The following is an 18162-nucleotide window of genomic DNA, read 5'->3' on the forward strand; positions in this document are numbered from 1 at the left end:
CATCCAGCTTAACAAGCGGCGTCTGCTTTCTTCCCTCATGCAGTGTTTTCTCAGTTAGGAGTTACACCACTTTCCATTTTTAGAATTTCCCATGTAGTAAGTATTTCCTTACACAATACACTTTGCCTGATAAATCCTTCTCTCCCTCAGCTGAAAAGCTATCACCAGCATTTTCCAAAGGCAGACAAACTGGGGGACAGAAGCCCCCAAGCATGGAAAGGATATTCCTTACTGAATATTTAAACCCCAAGCTCCAAGATACCCAACACAACAAAACCAAAACTGGGGTGGGAGGAAGAGGACCAGACAGATCAGGGCTCTCTAGTAGCACTTCTCAATTTCATGTGCACTATTTCTCTGTGACAAAACAAGTTCATCACATGAGCTGTGCTCTTCAGTGTTAATCCACTATCTGTATCAGACAACTAGAAATAGCCAAATTTGTAACAGATTCTCAAGAACAGCTAAAAGAAACATGAAGAGTGGAAGGAAATAATTGAATTATTTTCTTTCTTTGAAAAAGAAGAAAATAGTTCACTTCCAGACCAGGCACATTACAGTTTTGTTACAAATATGACTAGGTTGTGAAAACGAAGGTATATTTCCAGAAAGCAATTACTATACTGACCTAACACAAAATTGCCAACCCAAACAATCAAGATTACAAGTCATTTATCAAAATGCCAATAAGAACAACTTAACATTCCTTCATTTATAAGGCATGATAAGTATTGGGCACTTTTTGCATATGTTTCAACTGGAGCCATTAGGCATGGTGAATTATTTTCATACAATAAAAGTCAACTTTCTACAGACAGATTTTCTTATAGTCATTTCTCTCTAAAATTCGAGTGTTAAGGAAGCAGAAGGTATCAAAAGACTTTCAGGAACAGGCAAAACAGATAAAGGAAGTCCCATAATAAACAAAAATGTGGCACACTAGAAGCCTCATTTTCCTTCATGCAAAGAGTTCGGATATAAGTGGTATTCTGATAAAACTCTGTCGAAGTCTGTAGTCTAAAACTCTACTTTTAAAGTACATCAGAATTAATTAGAATTAAAAAGCACCAGCATTCTTTGTTACACAAATAGCAACTAGGATCAAACCCTTTCCAAAATAATCACTTTATCTCTTTTTAAGGAAACATAACAGTGAAAGCAAATGTAAAGCCCCCATAAACTTGATCTGTACCAAAGCCTCCAAATCAATACTTTTTAAAGTAACCAATAGCTAGACTAATCTGTTCCTTGTTCAAACCACAAAATTCAGTGTATTCCTAGAAAATGACATTCATATACACGCTATTGAGCAGTATAAACATCCCTTACCACTAGGTCCCACATGAGATTATTTTACTCACTTGAAGTAAAGAAGACTCAAGCTTTTCCACCAGGTAAAAGGAAAAAAAAAAAAAAGAATCAAAACACAACTATCCTCAGCAGAGTACTCAAAAAAACTGTTTAAACGGTGCAACCAAAACCCTGAAGTAGTACCTACAGAGCACCTGGCAGAGGAGCCCTTTCCAAGCCTTATTACCTGCAGCTGGGGGGAGTGTTAATGAGCCCAAAGGCTCAGCAGCTGGCCAGGCTTCTCCGCGGGCCCTGAACTGCTTCCATGGTTATTGCTAGAAATTTCCTTCTCAAGCTGCTGTCTCTATTTTGAGCAAGTACTAATTCTGTTTGCCCACTGTGAAAAGATATTTTCCTTATATAGCTACTTAATTTAACTCCATTTTATCTGCAACATTCAGAACTATCTTTTCTAAATAAACTGTAGCTTTGTTAACAGGTGCTGCCCAATACCTGAAAATCAGTCTGAGCCCACACACCAGAAGATGTGGGGGAAAAGTAGAGGTGAAGCATGACTAGAGCAGGGGAATCACATACCAGGTCTAAATCAAATGCAAAAAAAAAAAAAATGTTTACTGCAGTTAAGAGAATACATTTTGCATATTTTCAAAGCCACACTGATGGAGAGATAATGTACACGTGTGTGTTTTCTACAGCAAAATCCCTATCCAGCAAAACCCCTCAATTTACTGTCTGACTGGAGTTGAGGGTCCAGTTCAGCAAGTTACCAAATACCTGCTGCTGACCTCCCCAGCTGCCAAGTAATAATCGAGGTACCAGCTGGATCTTCCCAGCTGAAGAGAGACTTTTCCAATATCTACTAAGTCAGCTTCTTCCCCCCTTCATTTTGTGCAGAGTGGACTTTTAAAAGGTTACATTTTGGAATGTGTTAACTGGTATTTCATAAGTAAATTTACTTGATAGCACTAATTAAAATTTAAAAAGATAAGATAGAATCTCATGAATGAAGAATTTCAGGCCAAGCCTTTGTTCTTCAAAATCCTCAGAAATAATACTATCCCTTGTGTAAACTTCTCAGGTAGTTAGAACTCACTGAAATCTTCTACAGACAGGATACTGAAGAAATCAGGCTTGTTGGTAATAAATGGTGATCTCGCGTTCTCCCTGCCTTGGTTTTATCTGTGATTTAGTATAGACTAAAACTATGTTTTGCTATTCACAGTTCCACAGAAATGCTCTTACCTAACAAATCCTGTCTACTTTTTTCTACTCTAGTATTTAGTCTAATAAAAGATATTACCTATCACATAAATTGCCTCGCTGATATCCTTAGACTGTCAATTAAAACAGAATTTCTATTCAAAAAAGATCATTTCTTTTCAGTAAGGTAAATTTGCTTAGCATAGGAAATCAGTACAGATTAGCTTTACTTTGTTTGTAATGACAGATAAGGTACTACTTCTCAAAATTATTACTAACTGTCAAGAAATAAGGGGTCATGTCTATCATGACAAATAGTGACTGTTAAGCAAGACCGTTTAAAAAACTTTAATTGCTGAAGACTTTATACAACAGCCTGCTTCTGACACACATTTTCAGATATGAAAAGCCTAAGAAACACTGAGAATCCATTAAGGAAATACCCTTTTTACTTTCAAAAGCTGCCTTTTGTAGAAGATATAATTAGAGAGATAAGGAGCGAAGTCTCTGTGCACATCAAATTCCCAGGATGAACAAAAAAGTGGTTTGCTGCTGCTGTACAGACAGCTTAACTGGCCAGCTTTGGCTGTACTGTGCTCCTCCAGAAGTCATTCAAAGCAATTAGCTACAAACTGGTCAACTTCACTTTTATCCTTGGGAAGGGGATGGAATAAAGAATCCTGGAAGCCATTTGCAAACATATTAGGGACCAAAAAAGTGATTAGAGTAGTCAGCATTGATTTATGAAAGGGAAATGATGCCTGACTAACCTGACAGCCTTCTATGATGAAATCACTAGCATGATGGATGAGGGAAGAGCAGCTGATATTGTTTATCTTCACTTCAGCAAGGCTTTTGACACTCACTCCCGTAACATCCTCATTGGCAAATTGATGAATTATGGCCTAGATAAGTGGCCAGCGAGGTAGACTTGAAGCTGCCTGAGCTGCTGGGCTTAAAGGGTTGTGATCAGCATCACAAAGGTGAGCTGCAGGCCAGTTGGCAAGTTTGCAGGTCACAAAAAAATGGGAGGAGTGATTGATATAGCTGCTGCTACCATTCAGAGGGTCCTCCACGGGCTGAAGAAGTGGTCAAACAGGAATCTCATGAAGTTCAACAAAGGTAAGTTCCAAGTCCTGCATCTAGGGGGGAATAACCCCGTGCATCACTACATGCTGGGGGCTGACCCGCTGGAAAACAACTGTGTATAAAAAGACCTGTGGGTGCTGGCACGAGTTGAACATGAGCTAGCAGTACATCCTGGTGGCAAGGAAGGCCAACAGCATCCTGGACCGCATCAGGCAGAGCCCTGCCAGCAGGTGGAGGGAGGGGATCCTTCCCTCTGCTCAGCGCTGATGAGGCACATCTGGAGTGCTGAGTCCAGTTCTGGGCTCTCCAGTACAAGAGAGACATGGACATACTGGAGCTAATCCAGCAAATGGACATGAAGATAATTAATGGACAGGAGTTTCTGTCATTTAATGAGAGGCTGAGAGACATGGGATTGTTCAGCCTGGAGCTGAGAGAGGATCTTTTTGTAAAAATACCTGATGGGAGCAGAGTAAAGAGGACAGCTAGGCTCTTCTCAGTGGTGTCCAGTGAAAGAACAAGAAACAATAGACCCAAACTGAAATACAAAAAATTCCATTTAGACATTAAAAAAACCCCAAACCTTTTTACCGTGAGGGTGGTAAAACACTGGCACAGGTTGCCCAGGGAGGTTGTGGAATCTCCATCCTTGGAGATACTCAAAACTCAACTGGACATAGTCCTGGACAACCTGCTTTAGCTGATCCTGCTTTGAGGGTTGGACTAGATGATCTCCAGAGGTGCCTTCCAACCTCAACAATTCAGTGATTCTATGAATCCTGTTCTTCACACTGTGAAGGACACTTAGATGAATCCTTTTCAGCACAACTTTCCCTTTTCTAAGTCAGATCCTCTGCCTATATGTTGAATCCCTCTCCTCACTTGCATTTCTATGGCTGCTGCTGAACCCTTTTAAACATTTCCAGTTAATTTAGTTTTCAATCTCTCTTAATTCAGCACACATTTTACAGATGAAGACATCTTTAAATCAAACACTTTCTAAGAATGAAAATACTATTGAAGATGCTTCCTACACTTGTTAATGTAGGAAATAGCCTCCTCCCTCAGTAGCTGTTTCACCTATAATGCATTTATTCCATGTTTGTTTTGAAAACATTTTGAAGTAGGAAAAGCAAGCTAATCTTGCAAATAACCAATGAGATTTCACCTAGTTTAAAATGTAATCCTCAACAAACATTGAAAATCTCTGTCCAGAAATTTGGAGTGTATGAAGACAAGAGGTGATATAAAAATACTTTTTAGTTTTAAATGCATCAGACAACTGAACAAGTGTTGTAGTAGGCCTTATTGGGAAGATTATGGAACTGCAAAAATTATGGATCTATGTTTGATCCTTTTGTCCTATGAATAACACAATAAAATTATTGTGATGACAAAGTGTGAGGGACGTGACACAAAGGGTGGAGAAAACTGTCAGAATAAGAAAGATGAGCACCTGAAAAATGCATTAAATTTCTGGATGCTAACTTGCTACAATATCAGACTTTCTCAATCACTAGCATGAGGGTTGGGGGGGAAATCATATTATACCATCTGGAATCAGATCAAATGAAGGGGAGAGAGTATTTGCTTCATCACATGACATTATTCAAGGCAAGTGGTGTACTGAAAGTTACTGAGGCCTATTTTTCTATCACTTCTCTTTTCAGCTCTTACTGTTAATTAAAATTTTATAGTGCCTGCATTTTCTTTCTTAGGCAGGGATGAAACAACTAGAACGTTCCTAGACTCATTAGGCATTACCGAAACACCTGCAAATAATGATGTTGTTCTTCAGCATTTAACAGCTACTAATTTATAACATCCAGCTATAAAGTTACAGCAGGATAAACTTCTCTAGTCACCTAGATATCTAGCTAGATATACTAATGTGTATATCTAGTAGATAGACAACACCAGGTCTGACAAGTCTATCCATGATTAGCTACCGGTGTAAAATAATTCTTTGGAGGCACTTGCAATAATCTCAGTTTTCTGGTCATGGGGTCACACCTCATGTTTCCACTACTATATCACATATGTGTGGAAACCTGCTGCAGTCCCATGTGCCAGAATACTCACATATTTGGATGAATTTTCTGTCAAAACCGCACTTACTACTATAGCCATTCACTGGCTGTAATATTAACCTGTTTCATGAGGCACTTGATAGAGCAAATTACATGTACAGATTACAATGGGTGGGTGTCACGCTTCCTGGAACGTGTGTACTGAAATAATGTTCATGTCCTCAACTCTCTCTTCTTAGCCAGTAATACTGTATTGACAGTAACATTATCAAGAGTCAACCACTACGATCACAGAGTCAATGGAAAGAATAGCCAACCAGCCAGCCATTTATAGTTAAATATTGTGTCTTTCATAATACTTAACAGTCAGGAAACTGTCAGGAAACCAAAGTATTATCCTCTAACACTGCTATAAAGTAGATGCCCCAGAGCATACCAGTCTGTGCTGAGAATAGTGGTTACATACAAAGGCAAACAATGCTGAAAAGAATTGACAAATGATAGGGGAAATGCAAGGGCAAAACTCAAGTCTTAAAATGTCTTCTACCTTGGCTGGAATCTTTCAGAACCTTAGGACAAGAGCTGCAGTATTTATTATGGTACTGACATACACCAGTCTAGCAACAGCTTCCTAGCTGATGCAGGATCTCGTTCCACAAGGTTCTTACCAGCCCTCACAAGGGCTACTACTCCATCACGGTCTGTACAGGCTTCCCCCTGGTTGTGCTTAGTCAGTTTTATTTTCCCAAGGAACACCAAACTCTGTAGGATTAGGCAGCTTCTCTGTGTCACAGTAACCCGCTGCCGCCCTCTCGAGGCTGGCCGGCTGGGAATACCACAGCAGCACTGTACCTAAACTGCTCCAGAATGTCTATCAAATGTGCAATAATTCAATTCTCTGCAGAATGAAAAATGCTCACGGGAAAGATGAATACCAGCTTTCCCACTGCTGTGTAAACAACTGCTGCTTGACACACCTCACGGAAGGGGGGTGTATGTGAACGTGGAGGCGCTGCCTATGTGGCACAGTTTCAAACAGATGCTGTCGGACGATATGGCACTATCGCTACGAGGTGTCTTGTCTCTCAGAGGGATCAAGTGCGCAACGCCTTGCATACATAACTGCTTAGAATAGCTGCAGGACTGCCCATAACGTCTGAACTGCACCATACTGAAGCCACTGACTTTCTATTTATAGAACTAGAGATATGCTTTCTTTCCTTATCCCTACCATAAACCCTCTGGAAGAGGGACCACTCCTTTCTCTTCACAATACGTTGGCAAGACAGACACAGCATAGTGCACTGTTGCAGACACCTGCTTCCCAAAGACAAAACAATTTTGCAGGAGGAGGAGGAGGAGGAGGTTTCGACTTACCCATTTGCAGATCATGTTACCACCGCGGCACCTGACAAGGTGGCCCGTCGTGACAAGGTGTCACACCTACTGACCTAGGCATCTCTCCGTGCAGTAATGTGTTCCTGAACAAGAAAAAGGAAGGAAAAAGCAAATGAGACAGGGACAGGAAAAACAGAGTGAGGATGAGAATCAAGCTGACACATATTATGAGAAGCACAATGTGGTAGTGGAACTTTGCTGCTTTATTTTTCTAACCTGCCCTCAGTAAGGAGTAAATTAAAAACTTTGTGATGCTTCAGGTGCCTCACTTTGAATTGGAATATGCCTCTGAGGTGAGTAGCAGTGCCCACTCCTGTCTGCTGTGGAGCTGGTACCCACTACACCATCCACTCTCAATGAAACGTTCCTACCCCAGGGTCCCACCAGGCCTCCTGTGCTCACTGTTGGCTGACCCTTGGGTGTGCAGCTACCTTGGATGCCTACTGTAAAGGGATTAAACCAGTAACCCTTGTGCTGTGTGAGCACATCTGTCACCATGCACACAGTATTCCAGCCAGAAACAGAAATCCTAGGCTGAAGGTTAAGGAGAGAAGGCACGCTTGTGGTAAGTTGTCCTGTTTCTGTCCATGTTTTGAGACTGCACTACACCAAAAGGTCAGGAGTGGCTATCCTGTCTTACACTCTGTAACGCCTGGAGTATTGTCCCTCCCATCCTTGCCAGGGTGTCACGTGTGGCCTAGGGTGACAGGCCCATGGGAAGATGTCTTCTGCAATTAGAAACCTCAGAAAGGAGTTGGATAGGAAATGCATATGAAAGCATCAATAGGAGAAGACAGGACGTGTGATGACTATCCCTTCACTGAGATGATGTCACATAATTTATATAAACTGCATTCCAGCATGTTGTTGATGTTATTTCCATAGGACGTCTGGGTGGAATGAGGTTTGTACCCAGGGAGCACTTCTGATCTGTGCAGAAAAGGTTCCAAGGAGCCATATACAGGCATGGGAATGTATGGATGTTTGCCAGAGCCATCTCTTGCCAGGAGACGCATGCAACCCCCTGTGTTTAATGCAGTCACATGCTCTCCTTCACACATATTCTGCTTTCATCTTCTGAAATTTAAAATGTCCCTGCTCACCACTATTGACAGAATTCTGGAGTGTGAGGGCAGGAGTGCCCTGAGACCTGTGTGTTAGGCTGGAAGTGAAACCTCCAGTCTAGGCCATCTCCAGGTATAACAGAGGTATGCCCAAGTCTTCTCATGAACCCAAGCCAAAATGCTATAAACCCTCGATGGTTTTGTGTTCAGACTTACTGGCTTGTTTTTCAGGTTATCCTGAGTAGTGACAAGGTTGCGAGGCAACCCTCCAAAAGCCACACTGCTTAGGCTAGGTGTGGTATGCTCCAGCATGGAATAAGGCAGGGTATGAAGCCTACGAGAGTATGATGCCTTCTGGGATGGCACTGGGGGACAGTCAGGCAGAGGTAGCCAGTCTTTATGCAGTGCCCTCCATGCTGTCTTTACGATTGTCTTTTAACTATTCTTTCAAACACACCAGGGCTTCATCAGCAATGGACCTAGTACCTTCAATCCATAGAGACCCCAGGAGTGAACGAAGTATACAACTTAGACTGTGGAGGCCCAGGCCAAGGAGTGAGAGAGCTATGCAAAGGGACAGTGCAGATGTACCCAGGGAATCCTTAGCACCATGAAGGAGCTAGCAGCTAGGGCAGTCATCTGGCACACATGGCTCATTTTAAGTCTTGCCTAAACCTAGCATTTGAACTTAATTCTTCCTATATTCCATTAAGGTCTTTTAGCCACCATTTGCTGCTCTGGTTTGGTAGTGAATCAGTAATAACAGACAAAGCCAGCAGAGCTGCAAAGGGCAAGCGAGAGAGACAGACAGACTGCTGCAGTACTATCACCATCATCTGGAAGGTAGGAGAGAAACGTTCAAACACGCTTGTGGGAAAAACTGCAATGAATCTGTACTTCTGACAACAAAATAATGACTAAAAGAATGCCAAACATATTAGAGTAAGGAGAAAAAAGCCACAACAAAACAATGTCTTCACTTGCAGAATTCTCTCTTCACTAAGAACTTTGTATCTTTTCACTTTGTGACCCCTAATTTTCTTTTCTCTGATTTCTCTGATAAACTCAAGAGATTTTAGCCATTTCCAGTATACACCAGAAAACCTTGCCTACCTGCACATAAACCTACAATAGAATCTTATAAATTTTTCAGTTTAAGGTATACTTCATATTGTTTAAATACCTGAGAGTCAATATCATATAATGCTAATTTAGTAAATAAATGAGTGATTGCCCAAAGTTAGGCTGATATTTTAATAAAATTATATCTAAAATATATAAAGCATATGTGAAAAGTGCTATATAACTCACCTAGCATGAGCATTAATATTGGCATTTTTATGAAAAAAAGGAAAACAAAGCTTTGTAACACTAGTAGGCTGCTGAAACATGAAAGTTTGAGGTAGAGGCAAAACCTTTGTTAAAGGTTCTGTAATACAATTTCAAAGAAATCTTTTTACTCTACACAACATCATAACAGCACAGTAACTACTATTCTAGTATTCAGCACCAAATCATACTGCCTGTATTAAAAATTTTAAGAAACCTTCTTCAACAAGATTTAATTTCAGTATGTTGGAGCAGGAATTTGTAGTTTGACACTTATTGCCCAAGTGAGTGTACTAAATGAAAACTCTCTGAGTTTATATGACAAAGTACCTTACATAATGCACTGTTCATACTTTTTCAGTACGTTTGTTCCTAGTTTTTGTGTGAACGAACAATATTTCACCATCTCACTATTCTTGTGATGCTGAATGTGTATACCACCATTTTGTGCTACAGCAGAAGAGCATGCATACTTCCAACCCAAAAAGTAAAAACATGTGAAAAACAGCAGGGAAACAACCACATAAGGTTCCAAAACCCATTGTCATTTCATGCAGTTCATGTCAGTTCATGTCAATTAATTAGCACTCAAGAACCACCTAGTCAATGCAGTCTTAATAAACATAATACTGCCCACCTTCTTATATATCTAATTCCATTTATGACACAGTTGCTTGTTATCATATAACCCAGCAATATCTTTCCAACAAGGAGACTGCTGACTCAGACCAATTTGTTATTGCCATTCAGGATGAAACATATGCTGTAAGCAATGGGTAGGTAATTACCAACTCCCTTTTTTTCCACCTACGTCATTGGGAAGGCATACCTGTGACACATCATCTGTAATGAAAATGTCACAGTGCTATATAATGTTCTATGCATAGCACATCTCAGTAACTGGTCCTGAAAAAAATATAAGAATAGTCTGTATGATTGAGTAAAAAGAGGGGCTGGTGCCAGGATTAAGTAGTATGGGATCCATCAGAGCTCAATAAAATGATGAATCAGAGCTTGACAAAAGAATTAAATGACGAATAGTGGGTGGATGTCATAGAGTAAGTCTTTAGAACTGGATCACAACAGAAACCTCCTTGTTCAAATGCATTAAAATACAGGGGGTTAGACCAAGGTCTATATCCAAACCATAGGAAAACACATGGCAGTTAACTTTCAAGTACAATGGAGCCTTTTGTGAGTAAGATCTATCGGTTACAATCCCTGTGACTGGTAAGCAGGAAAAGGAGCAAAAACATCAATACGGAAGAAGATGGTGAAAAGCCTCTGTAATCTGTCATGCAGGCAGAAAATTAAGATATCTCAACCTTCTGTATCTTGAAACCTATTTTCAGATTTCAGGAAAATGTATAAATAGCAATACCAAACAGAAGAGATATTAGCACACTGTAAAAACAAATAAAAAACCACTTTACCATACTAACAACAAAAGAAAAGAAAAAAAATGTTAACCTCCTCAAGTCAAATAACCACAGGACTATTGAAAAATAGCTGTTTTCGTGTTGGTGAATTGAAAGTAGTTGGTGGTCAAAACTTGGCCTAATTTACATGGTACTCTTTCTTGTAGCTGTAAAAATTTATCAAACATTTTTAGACTAGAAGTATTGAAAAAAACAAAGGCAGCATATCCAGTGAAAAATGTGTATTCCTCTTAAAATTGTTTAGATGTCCACGTTATGGATCAAGACCCAACTGTGCTGTTCAAACATAGAACAAACACTGCTCTTAACCCAACAAAAATAGGAAATGCACATAAACAAAGCTGGATAGGAATGCTGATACATCACTGTAGATCTGTTTAGAAGGTTTTAGTGTATTTATAAGTTTGATGGTTTGTAAGTCATGATCTGTATTTCATTTTTATCCCTACATCATAAGCTTCGTGGCAATGTAAATGGCTGATAAACCTATTGTAAATATCTTGTAAATGGCCAGCCAGGGTGCAGGGGACAACTAGTAGCTAGAAACACATCAATATAATTAACCTGGTAACTTAATGTCAACCTCCAGAAAAAACCTCAACAACCTAATAATTTGTTACAGTTTCCAGATAAGTTTCACCACTTCTTGGCTGTCATGAAACAGCCAAGTTCTGTGCTGATATATCAAAATAACTATTATCTCTTCTAGCAGCTTTTATAAAGCAGGCGCACATTTTAAAAACATAGCTCTTCATACACATAAAAACCAGAGATCTTTTAGGATGTCTAAAATTGATCTCAATGTCTAACTAAATGTTGTAAAGACTACTGTAGTTATGGAATTATTTTGCTTTTTTTTTTTTTTAGGTGCTTCCATAATTTCAATTTATCTATTTGAGGCAATGAATTTTCTATGAACAGAAAACCTTAGAAAAATGAGGTCAAATTTACAGAAGAGAACTTTGGCTGTAAGAATAGCCATACCTAGACACACAGAAAACATTCTGCTCTGTTTATTTTCCACACATCTACCTGTGGTCGAAACAGTCACGGGCTTACCCAGGCCTCGTTCTAGTTCAGCAGAAATCATAAGTAGCACATGGCAATTGAGTAAGTCTTAAACAAAATAATGGCCATCTTCGCAACCTATAATGATATATAACTAGTCAGTGTGAAAAACTGCTTTTATCAGGATGACTGGAGCAGCTACTCAAATGCTGCCATTGCACAGGACAGCTGGGGCAAAGGGCATCGGCCAGCTGCTGGCCATATGGCAGGCACGGTGGTGAACCAATTATGCCAGACTAAAAGAGCTATTTTATATTTATATTTATCTAATATACTACTAACAGTATTTCACTCTGAGTGTGTCCCTTGCTTCTTTGACTCTCATAACACCCCAGAATTTTCTGTAGTCTTTCTTATTGTCAAAATTAAGATATGTAAGCAGATGGCATACAGACTTTTTGCCAGTATTCCATCCTTAGATGCCTCCTATTGTCATGTAAATATACTGAGAATGACAGCTACTTAAAGTCAAAAAAAAAGGCTAAAATATTCACACCAAAATAAAAACAGATTTTCAAAGGTACTGAGAACCTACAACTCCTATCAATTCAAACAATACTAATTAGTGTGCTAGTACCCTAGGATTAATTACTCCCTTGGTTCCATTTGCGTTCGTCTCAAGGGACAAACCTCAAGTCTTATGTCTATTGCTGTTATCCCTCTTAAACAGAGCAACTAAAGAGACAGCCACATTTTTTCTTCTATAATAAACCAGATTTTTAAAACTGAATTTATTTCACAATTCACTGAAATTATCTTTAAAAATCTGAGTTATGTTCAGCATCTGTTAATCAGCTAGTTTAAAGACAATGAAAATCTATCAGTGACAAGCTAGCTTCCATTAAATATTTTAAAGTGTTTTTGCATTTTCAGGACAAAAAAAAAGTGAAAGAAAAAACATATTAAACTACATGTGGTTTGTAAACATGTTAAACTTGAAAATATTACTATCTTAATGGAATCCTGGCAGGCACTGCACAGGGAATTTGCAACAATCACCTCCCGGTGATTCCATGGGAACTGACCCATCAAGTCAGCACAGCAGATTATTATGTATGTAAAACGCTCCCTGATACTCCAGCACCCCAGTATCACGTGTACCTACTACGGTTGTCACATGCATTGTAATAGTCTTTGATGTACCTCTGCTTGCAGAGCGTCACATCTTTCACAACTTGCTTAAATAGAAAAAGATCGATCCAGCCTTTTTTTTTTTAGATACTAAACATTACTTAGATGCCTAACTTAAATCTCTCAGGTTTTACAGTTTCAGTTTAGTGACTAGATAATGTATGGAGAATTTCTAGCTACTCGCCTACTGTTTCAAAGATAGTGACATTTTCTCTTCTTGTATCTTACAAATGCAACATACCTTCTTCTTTGTTTTTCCTTATTTCCCAAGGTCCACATTTGCCATGGTTACAGCAAATCCATCTCATTTATTGCCATTTCACTAGCTGGTTTGTTTGGTTTTTTCCTCCATAAGCTTCCTATGATCACGTTGTCTCTTCCAGTCATAACTGTGATATTGTATTCATAGGAAAATTTAGAAATCACTGCTGTAGAGAATAATATGTGATCAGATCATTGTTTAGTACCAAAACTAACTGGAAGTTGAGATATGAACCATGCCTAAATTCACCATTACTGGTGTTATTCACCTCACAACCTAAATGTCAGGCATACATGCAATCTCTTTTGTTCACATTCTGTAGACCTCTAACCAAGCATATAGTACACCTTCCCACTTGCAGCATGAAATTCTACATTTTAATCTGAAATATTACGCTGGTATTTTTCAGCAGAGCATCAAACTATTCTTTCTCCTGCTTATGGATCATAGAATACATATAATGGGCAAACAAATTCTGTTCATACATCCAAGTAGCAGCTTCAGGTTAGTTCATTTTATTGCCATACTAACAAATTGTATGAATAATCTCTGTATATTAGTCTAGAGCCATATTGATGCATTTAGCTACAGACATTTTCAAAAGCATGTATGTAATTTTTACTGGCAATGAAATAACAGCCTGATTTTCCAGTCCTGCTTGGCAGTCAACATTTTTAATTGCCTTTAAGTTTCTGAAAATTCAATTGGTTTGAAAAACCAGTTCATTTGGGATTCTCTTCTTTCTACAGAATTAGAACATATAAAATGATGTCTATTGTATCAAGGTATCTCTTGGATCAAGCATCTATATTTATACATGCAAACATCCAGCAAGCCAATTAAGCACTTGACTAATTTAAAGCACATGTGACTAAGTCATACTGGATGGCTGACCCATTTAAAAGCTTAAGAGCTGCTGATTCTAACAAGAGAAAAAATATTGCTGTGTCTAGCTTTATGTCTTTTCTTATGCAGAATGAAGCATTAATGGGCAAAACCATGTTTCAAAATAGAGGCTTTATTAACTGCTATCAGGTAAATGCTTCAGACAATGCTGCTAATAACACAAAGAACAAATATAGAAAAACATTCATAAGCTTACTTATCAGTGCTCTTAAGTTGAAAGAAAATCAAATAAAAGCAAATGCATTAACAAAAGAAAATTGTATTTATATGATGTGAAATAATTTTAATAATGTAGTATCTAGGGATAAAATGCAAAACTGAGATATCCAGAAAGCTAAATACATGTTTGAATACCTTAGCATCTGAAAAGTGCTGCATTTCTTATTCTATTATTGTTCTTCTCTCAGTCATTTCAAGAAGTATACTGCAGCTGTCTTTCCAGCACTAAACTTGAAACACAACTTCTTGATAATGATGATCAGGAATACTGTTTATGAAAATTAATAAATTATTGCAAAACATTAATATAGATGAATTAATTTCTCTTTTTGGTAAAAATACTGAAAAATTTATTTTACTCTAGGACTGGTGTATCCATTGACATTTACTAACCACATACACTATTAAAGTCTGAAGACGTGTCTGCTCCAGGACCACTGAAGTCTTTATTGACTATATAGAATGGAATAAGCAGTGGAAAAGAAAAGCATGTTGTTTGAAACATATAAACTATTATTCTTCTAACACACTTTTCTACTGCTGAGGTTAGTCTTTTTCTTTAGTGGTTTAAATTAAGACCTTGCCTTAATAACTACAGCAGAGCTTGGTGGAAAATTTCAAACACAAAAAAGAGGTTTCCTATCTGTCTTCTCCTGATTTTCTTCTACACGTGTCTTCTCAAAGTCCACATTTTCCCTCTGCTATGCTTCTCAGTATCTCACTCCATCAACTGACAGCCCAGTGTGCTGCTTCCCATAAAAGTCAGTTTTTACTTCCTGCCTGCTTACCTTTTCCACTAGTATCTTTCTCTCAATCATCCCTTAAAGTCCACCTCTGAAGATGTTATATTTCACTGTCTTCAGCGTTTTCTATTAGATCTGATGACCGACAATACAAAATTAAACAGACTACATGTAATGCTAGTTACTGAATGATAAACTTAATTAGTAAAATGTTTTCAGACATAGCTTACAGAGCATATACAGAGATCCCCAGTTTATTATTACCCATCTTATATTTCATCTCTTCTTCTCACCATATACTGTGTCTAACAGCACCTGTCACCCAGGTGTTGACTGACCTTTAATAGCACGGACTTCATGGCTCTCTAATTGCAAGTTTGGCATATAAGATCATTTTGGGTGTGTATTGCCAGTTTGGAATCAAGACAGACAATATGTTCCATCTACTGTATTACAGTGGACAATAATCTGACATTTCTATTAATATTTCTCTGCTTTTCTAAAATATCAACCTTTTTCTTCTGGCTGCACTTGCCATACCTACCCCTCAATCCTGACATGTAAGTGAACAGTTAAATAGTAGTATATGTTCCTCTTTCAGTGCTTTTTCTGTGCCCTGATGCTTACATCAGACGTGACAGCAAAAGGATCAGTGGAAAAGTCATTTGTAGAGGTTCCCGAGGTACTGTAAATATCCCAAGGTTGGATATTTATAACAAGGCCAATTATTATTTCACGTCTTGAGAATAGTTTCATTATATCACTTCATAGTTGGAATACATGCAGCAGATGAATTTGTTTCATGACTGAAAATATATTCAGTAATATCACTTACATTTTTATTATGTGAGCCTAAAACAGAGTCTTTATTTTTTTCTTTTGGACCTTATTCCTTGCAGTACAGGTAGAAAATGTATCCAAGCCTCATCTCTAGATATGTAATTTGGATACTCTGGAAGATATAAATTGAACATCCTTATTAGAAGGGGAAAAAAATTAAGTTTCCCAATCCTGTGATAAGTGTTCTCACCAATAACCAGTTTAATTAAAAATGAGCACTCTCTGCCTTGTGTTTCTCATTTCTGATCTTTTAGAATAAACGTCCTTGTGGCCAATGTGCTCTGTGCTGAAGTTAAGCGCTTTGGCTATGTAGTAGAGGTACTCTGAGTGTACCTACTCAACAGAGGTTGCAGAGAACATGGGAACACTTATGAACCCGGTTTCATCATAAGCAGGAGGTAGGTACCAAGTCAGCCAGCCAAGATGGCTGATACATGTAGCATGAAAGCTTTAGGTGCCTGTGTAACTTAATTAGTAAAGCAACAGGCACTATTAACCTTCTACTCGATCATTCCCTTAGGTGTAACTGACTGAACTACACATAAACTTTATATACAGCATTAGTGTGTGTGTGTGTGTGCGCGCGTGCGTGTGAGTGAAACCGATCTTGTAGTTTGTGTTTAAACTCACTTTAAATACAGAAAACAAAATACAAATGCTAAGTATTATGACTTTTAATCTCTCAAAATCTTAATTAAGGGTGAAGTGTGGTTTGGATTATGCCTCAGAAAGACAGGCAGCAACATAGAACCAGTCTCCCTAGGTAAATAAAGATGATTAATTTGGAATTGTTTGAAGTTTGTTTACTTAATGCATATATAACAGGAGGCTTACGCAGGCAAATAAGATGCCGCAGGAATCAAATATCACAATAGAAGGGGGGAAAAAAGGAAATAAATAAAGATACCCACAGCAAGGTACCTGTGGAATTTAAACCAGTATTCACTGCTTTCTTCACTGAAAAGATAGAAGGCTAAGGTGAGATGAGAGAAAATATATTTGTTTCACACTTCACTTAGCTTTGTATATGACCTTATCAAATGCAGTTACTAAAATGCAAGCAGTAAAGCTAAAGCACAAACATTTTTGAAAAATACATGTCATTGGTATTGCCACCTGTTCTCTTTTGAAATTTTTTTTGCATATTTTCTTAGCCAATATTTAATCTCCTCTTGTTTTTTCAGGCACACATACACATGTGTATACACACATATATCTTTTCCTCTAGCACTGCAGTTATAATAAGAAGGGTTTATGTGAAATGAATGAGAAGCAGTTTTTGCAAGTTACTGCTATTTTGAAACAGACTTGTGACAAGCATGTTTATCTACACATGTTTGTTGACAGAAGATGTTAAACTTTAAAGGAAAAGCAAACAACTCTTCATGAAAATGGCCATGTTGCCCTCATTTTGCTGGTTAAGCAAACTGAAATACCAATTACTTGATTTTAAAAAAAGTGTGTATGCACTTCTAATGTTAAGTCTATAGGACTTAGACAATCAGTCTTTTCTTATGAAAAGACCATTTTTTAATAAAAGTCATCTTAAAAAATAAAAGCTGCGTGGAAGAACACCATGTAAGCCTGAATGAGTGCCTGAAAAGATCATTAATGTTCTCAGAAATGGCTGATGGTGGGGCCTACAAATAGTTTGCAGAATGGGAGCTAGCATCTTGAAAACAAAGTTTTCTGTGGGTTAAGACCTTGTTGTGAAGCTTGGATACCTTTTTCTTTGGCTGATATTATAGAGGGTTTCTTGCTCTGCAGACTTTATGTATTTACTCCTGTTTAGCTTTACCAAGGATCTTCTGAGTGCAGCAGAAGTCTGGTACATGGACGTGATCTGTGGTTGCACAGAAGATGCAGTAGCAGGTGTAGTCTGATGATGTATATTTAGTACAAAAATATTATAAACATAGGTGATTGATCTTTCTTGCTTTTCTTTATGATGTAGGTTATCATGTTGAGAAAGAAAAGATTATGACACCTGGAGACATGAAAGAAATGTCCAAAATAAGGCTGAAGCAGAAAAAGGGGAGTTTGCTGTTCCTACCACTGGGGAAAAGGAGTACCGTTAGTGATATTCCCTGGGTAGTACAGACCTGAATTTGGGAGCCTTAGCCCTCTAATACA

The 18162-nt window shown here is 38.3% G+C and overlaps 1 protein-coding gene across 5 annotated transcripts in view; it reads right to left on the reverse strand.

Moving 5' to 3' along the window:
- Positions 1 to 18162, reverse strand: part of ABTB2 (ankyrin repeat and BTB domain containing 2) — a 158794-nt gene that overhangs the window by 139301 nt on the left and 1331 nt on the right. The window contains exons 2-6 of one of the 5 annotated variants that reach the window (XM_074841600.1): positions 17754 to 18016; positions 16025 to 16141; positions 14582 to 14714; positions 13301 to 13448; positions 7008 to 7111 (exon numbers count right to left, since the gene is read on the reverse strand). In XM_074841600.1, coding sequence (XP_074697701.1) covers positions 7008 to 7011 — 4 coding nt within the window. In that variant the 5' untranslated portion in view covers positions 7012 to 7111; positions 13301 to 13448; positions 14582 to 14714; positions 16025 to 16141; positions 17754 to 18016. Of the gene's footprint in view, positions 1 to 7007; positions 7112 to 13300; positions 13488 to 14581; positions 15115 to 15234; positions 15486 to 16024; positions 16142 to 17753; positions 18017 to 18162 lie in introns of those variants that run through there. The other 4 variants (XM_074841598.1, XM_074841601.1, XM_074841602.1 and 1 more) reach the window with 4 other exon arrangements.

The sequence above is a fragment of the Strix aluco genome, chromosome 16 (assembly GCF_031877795.1).
Source record: "Strix aluco isolate bStrAlu1 chromosome 16, bStrAlu1.hap1, whole genome shotgun sequence".
Classification (NCBI taxonomy): Eukaryota; Metazoa; Chordata; class Aves; order Strigiformes; family Strigidae; genus Strix; species Strix aluco.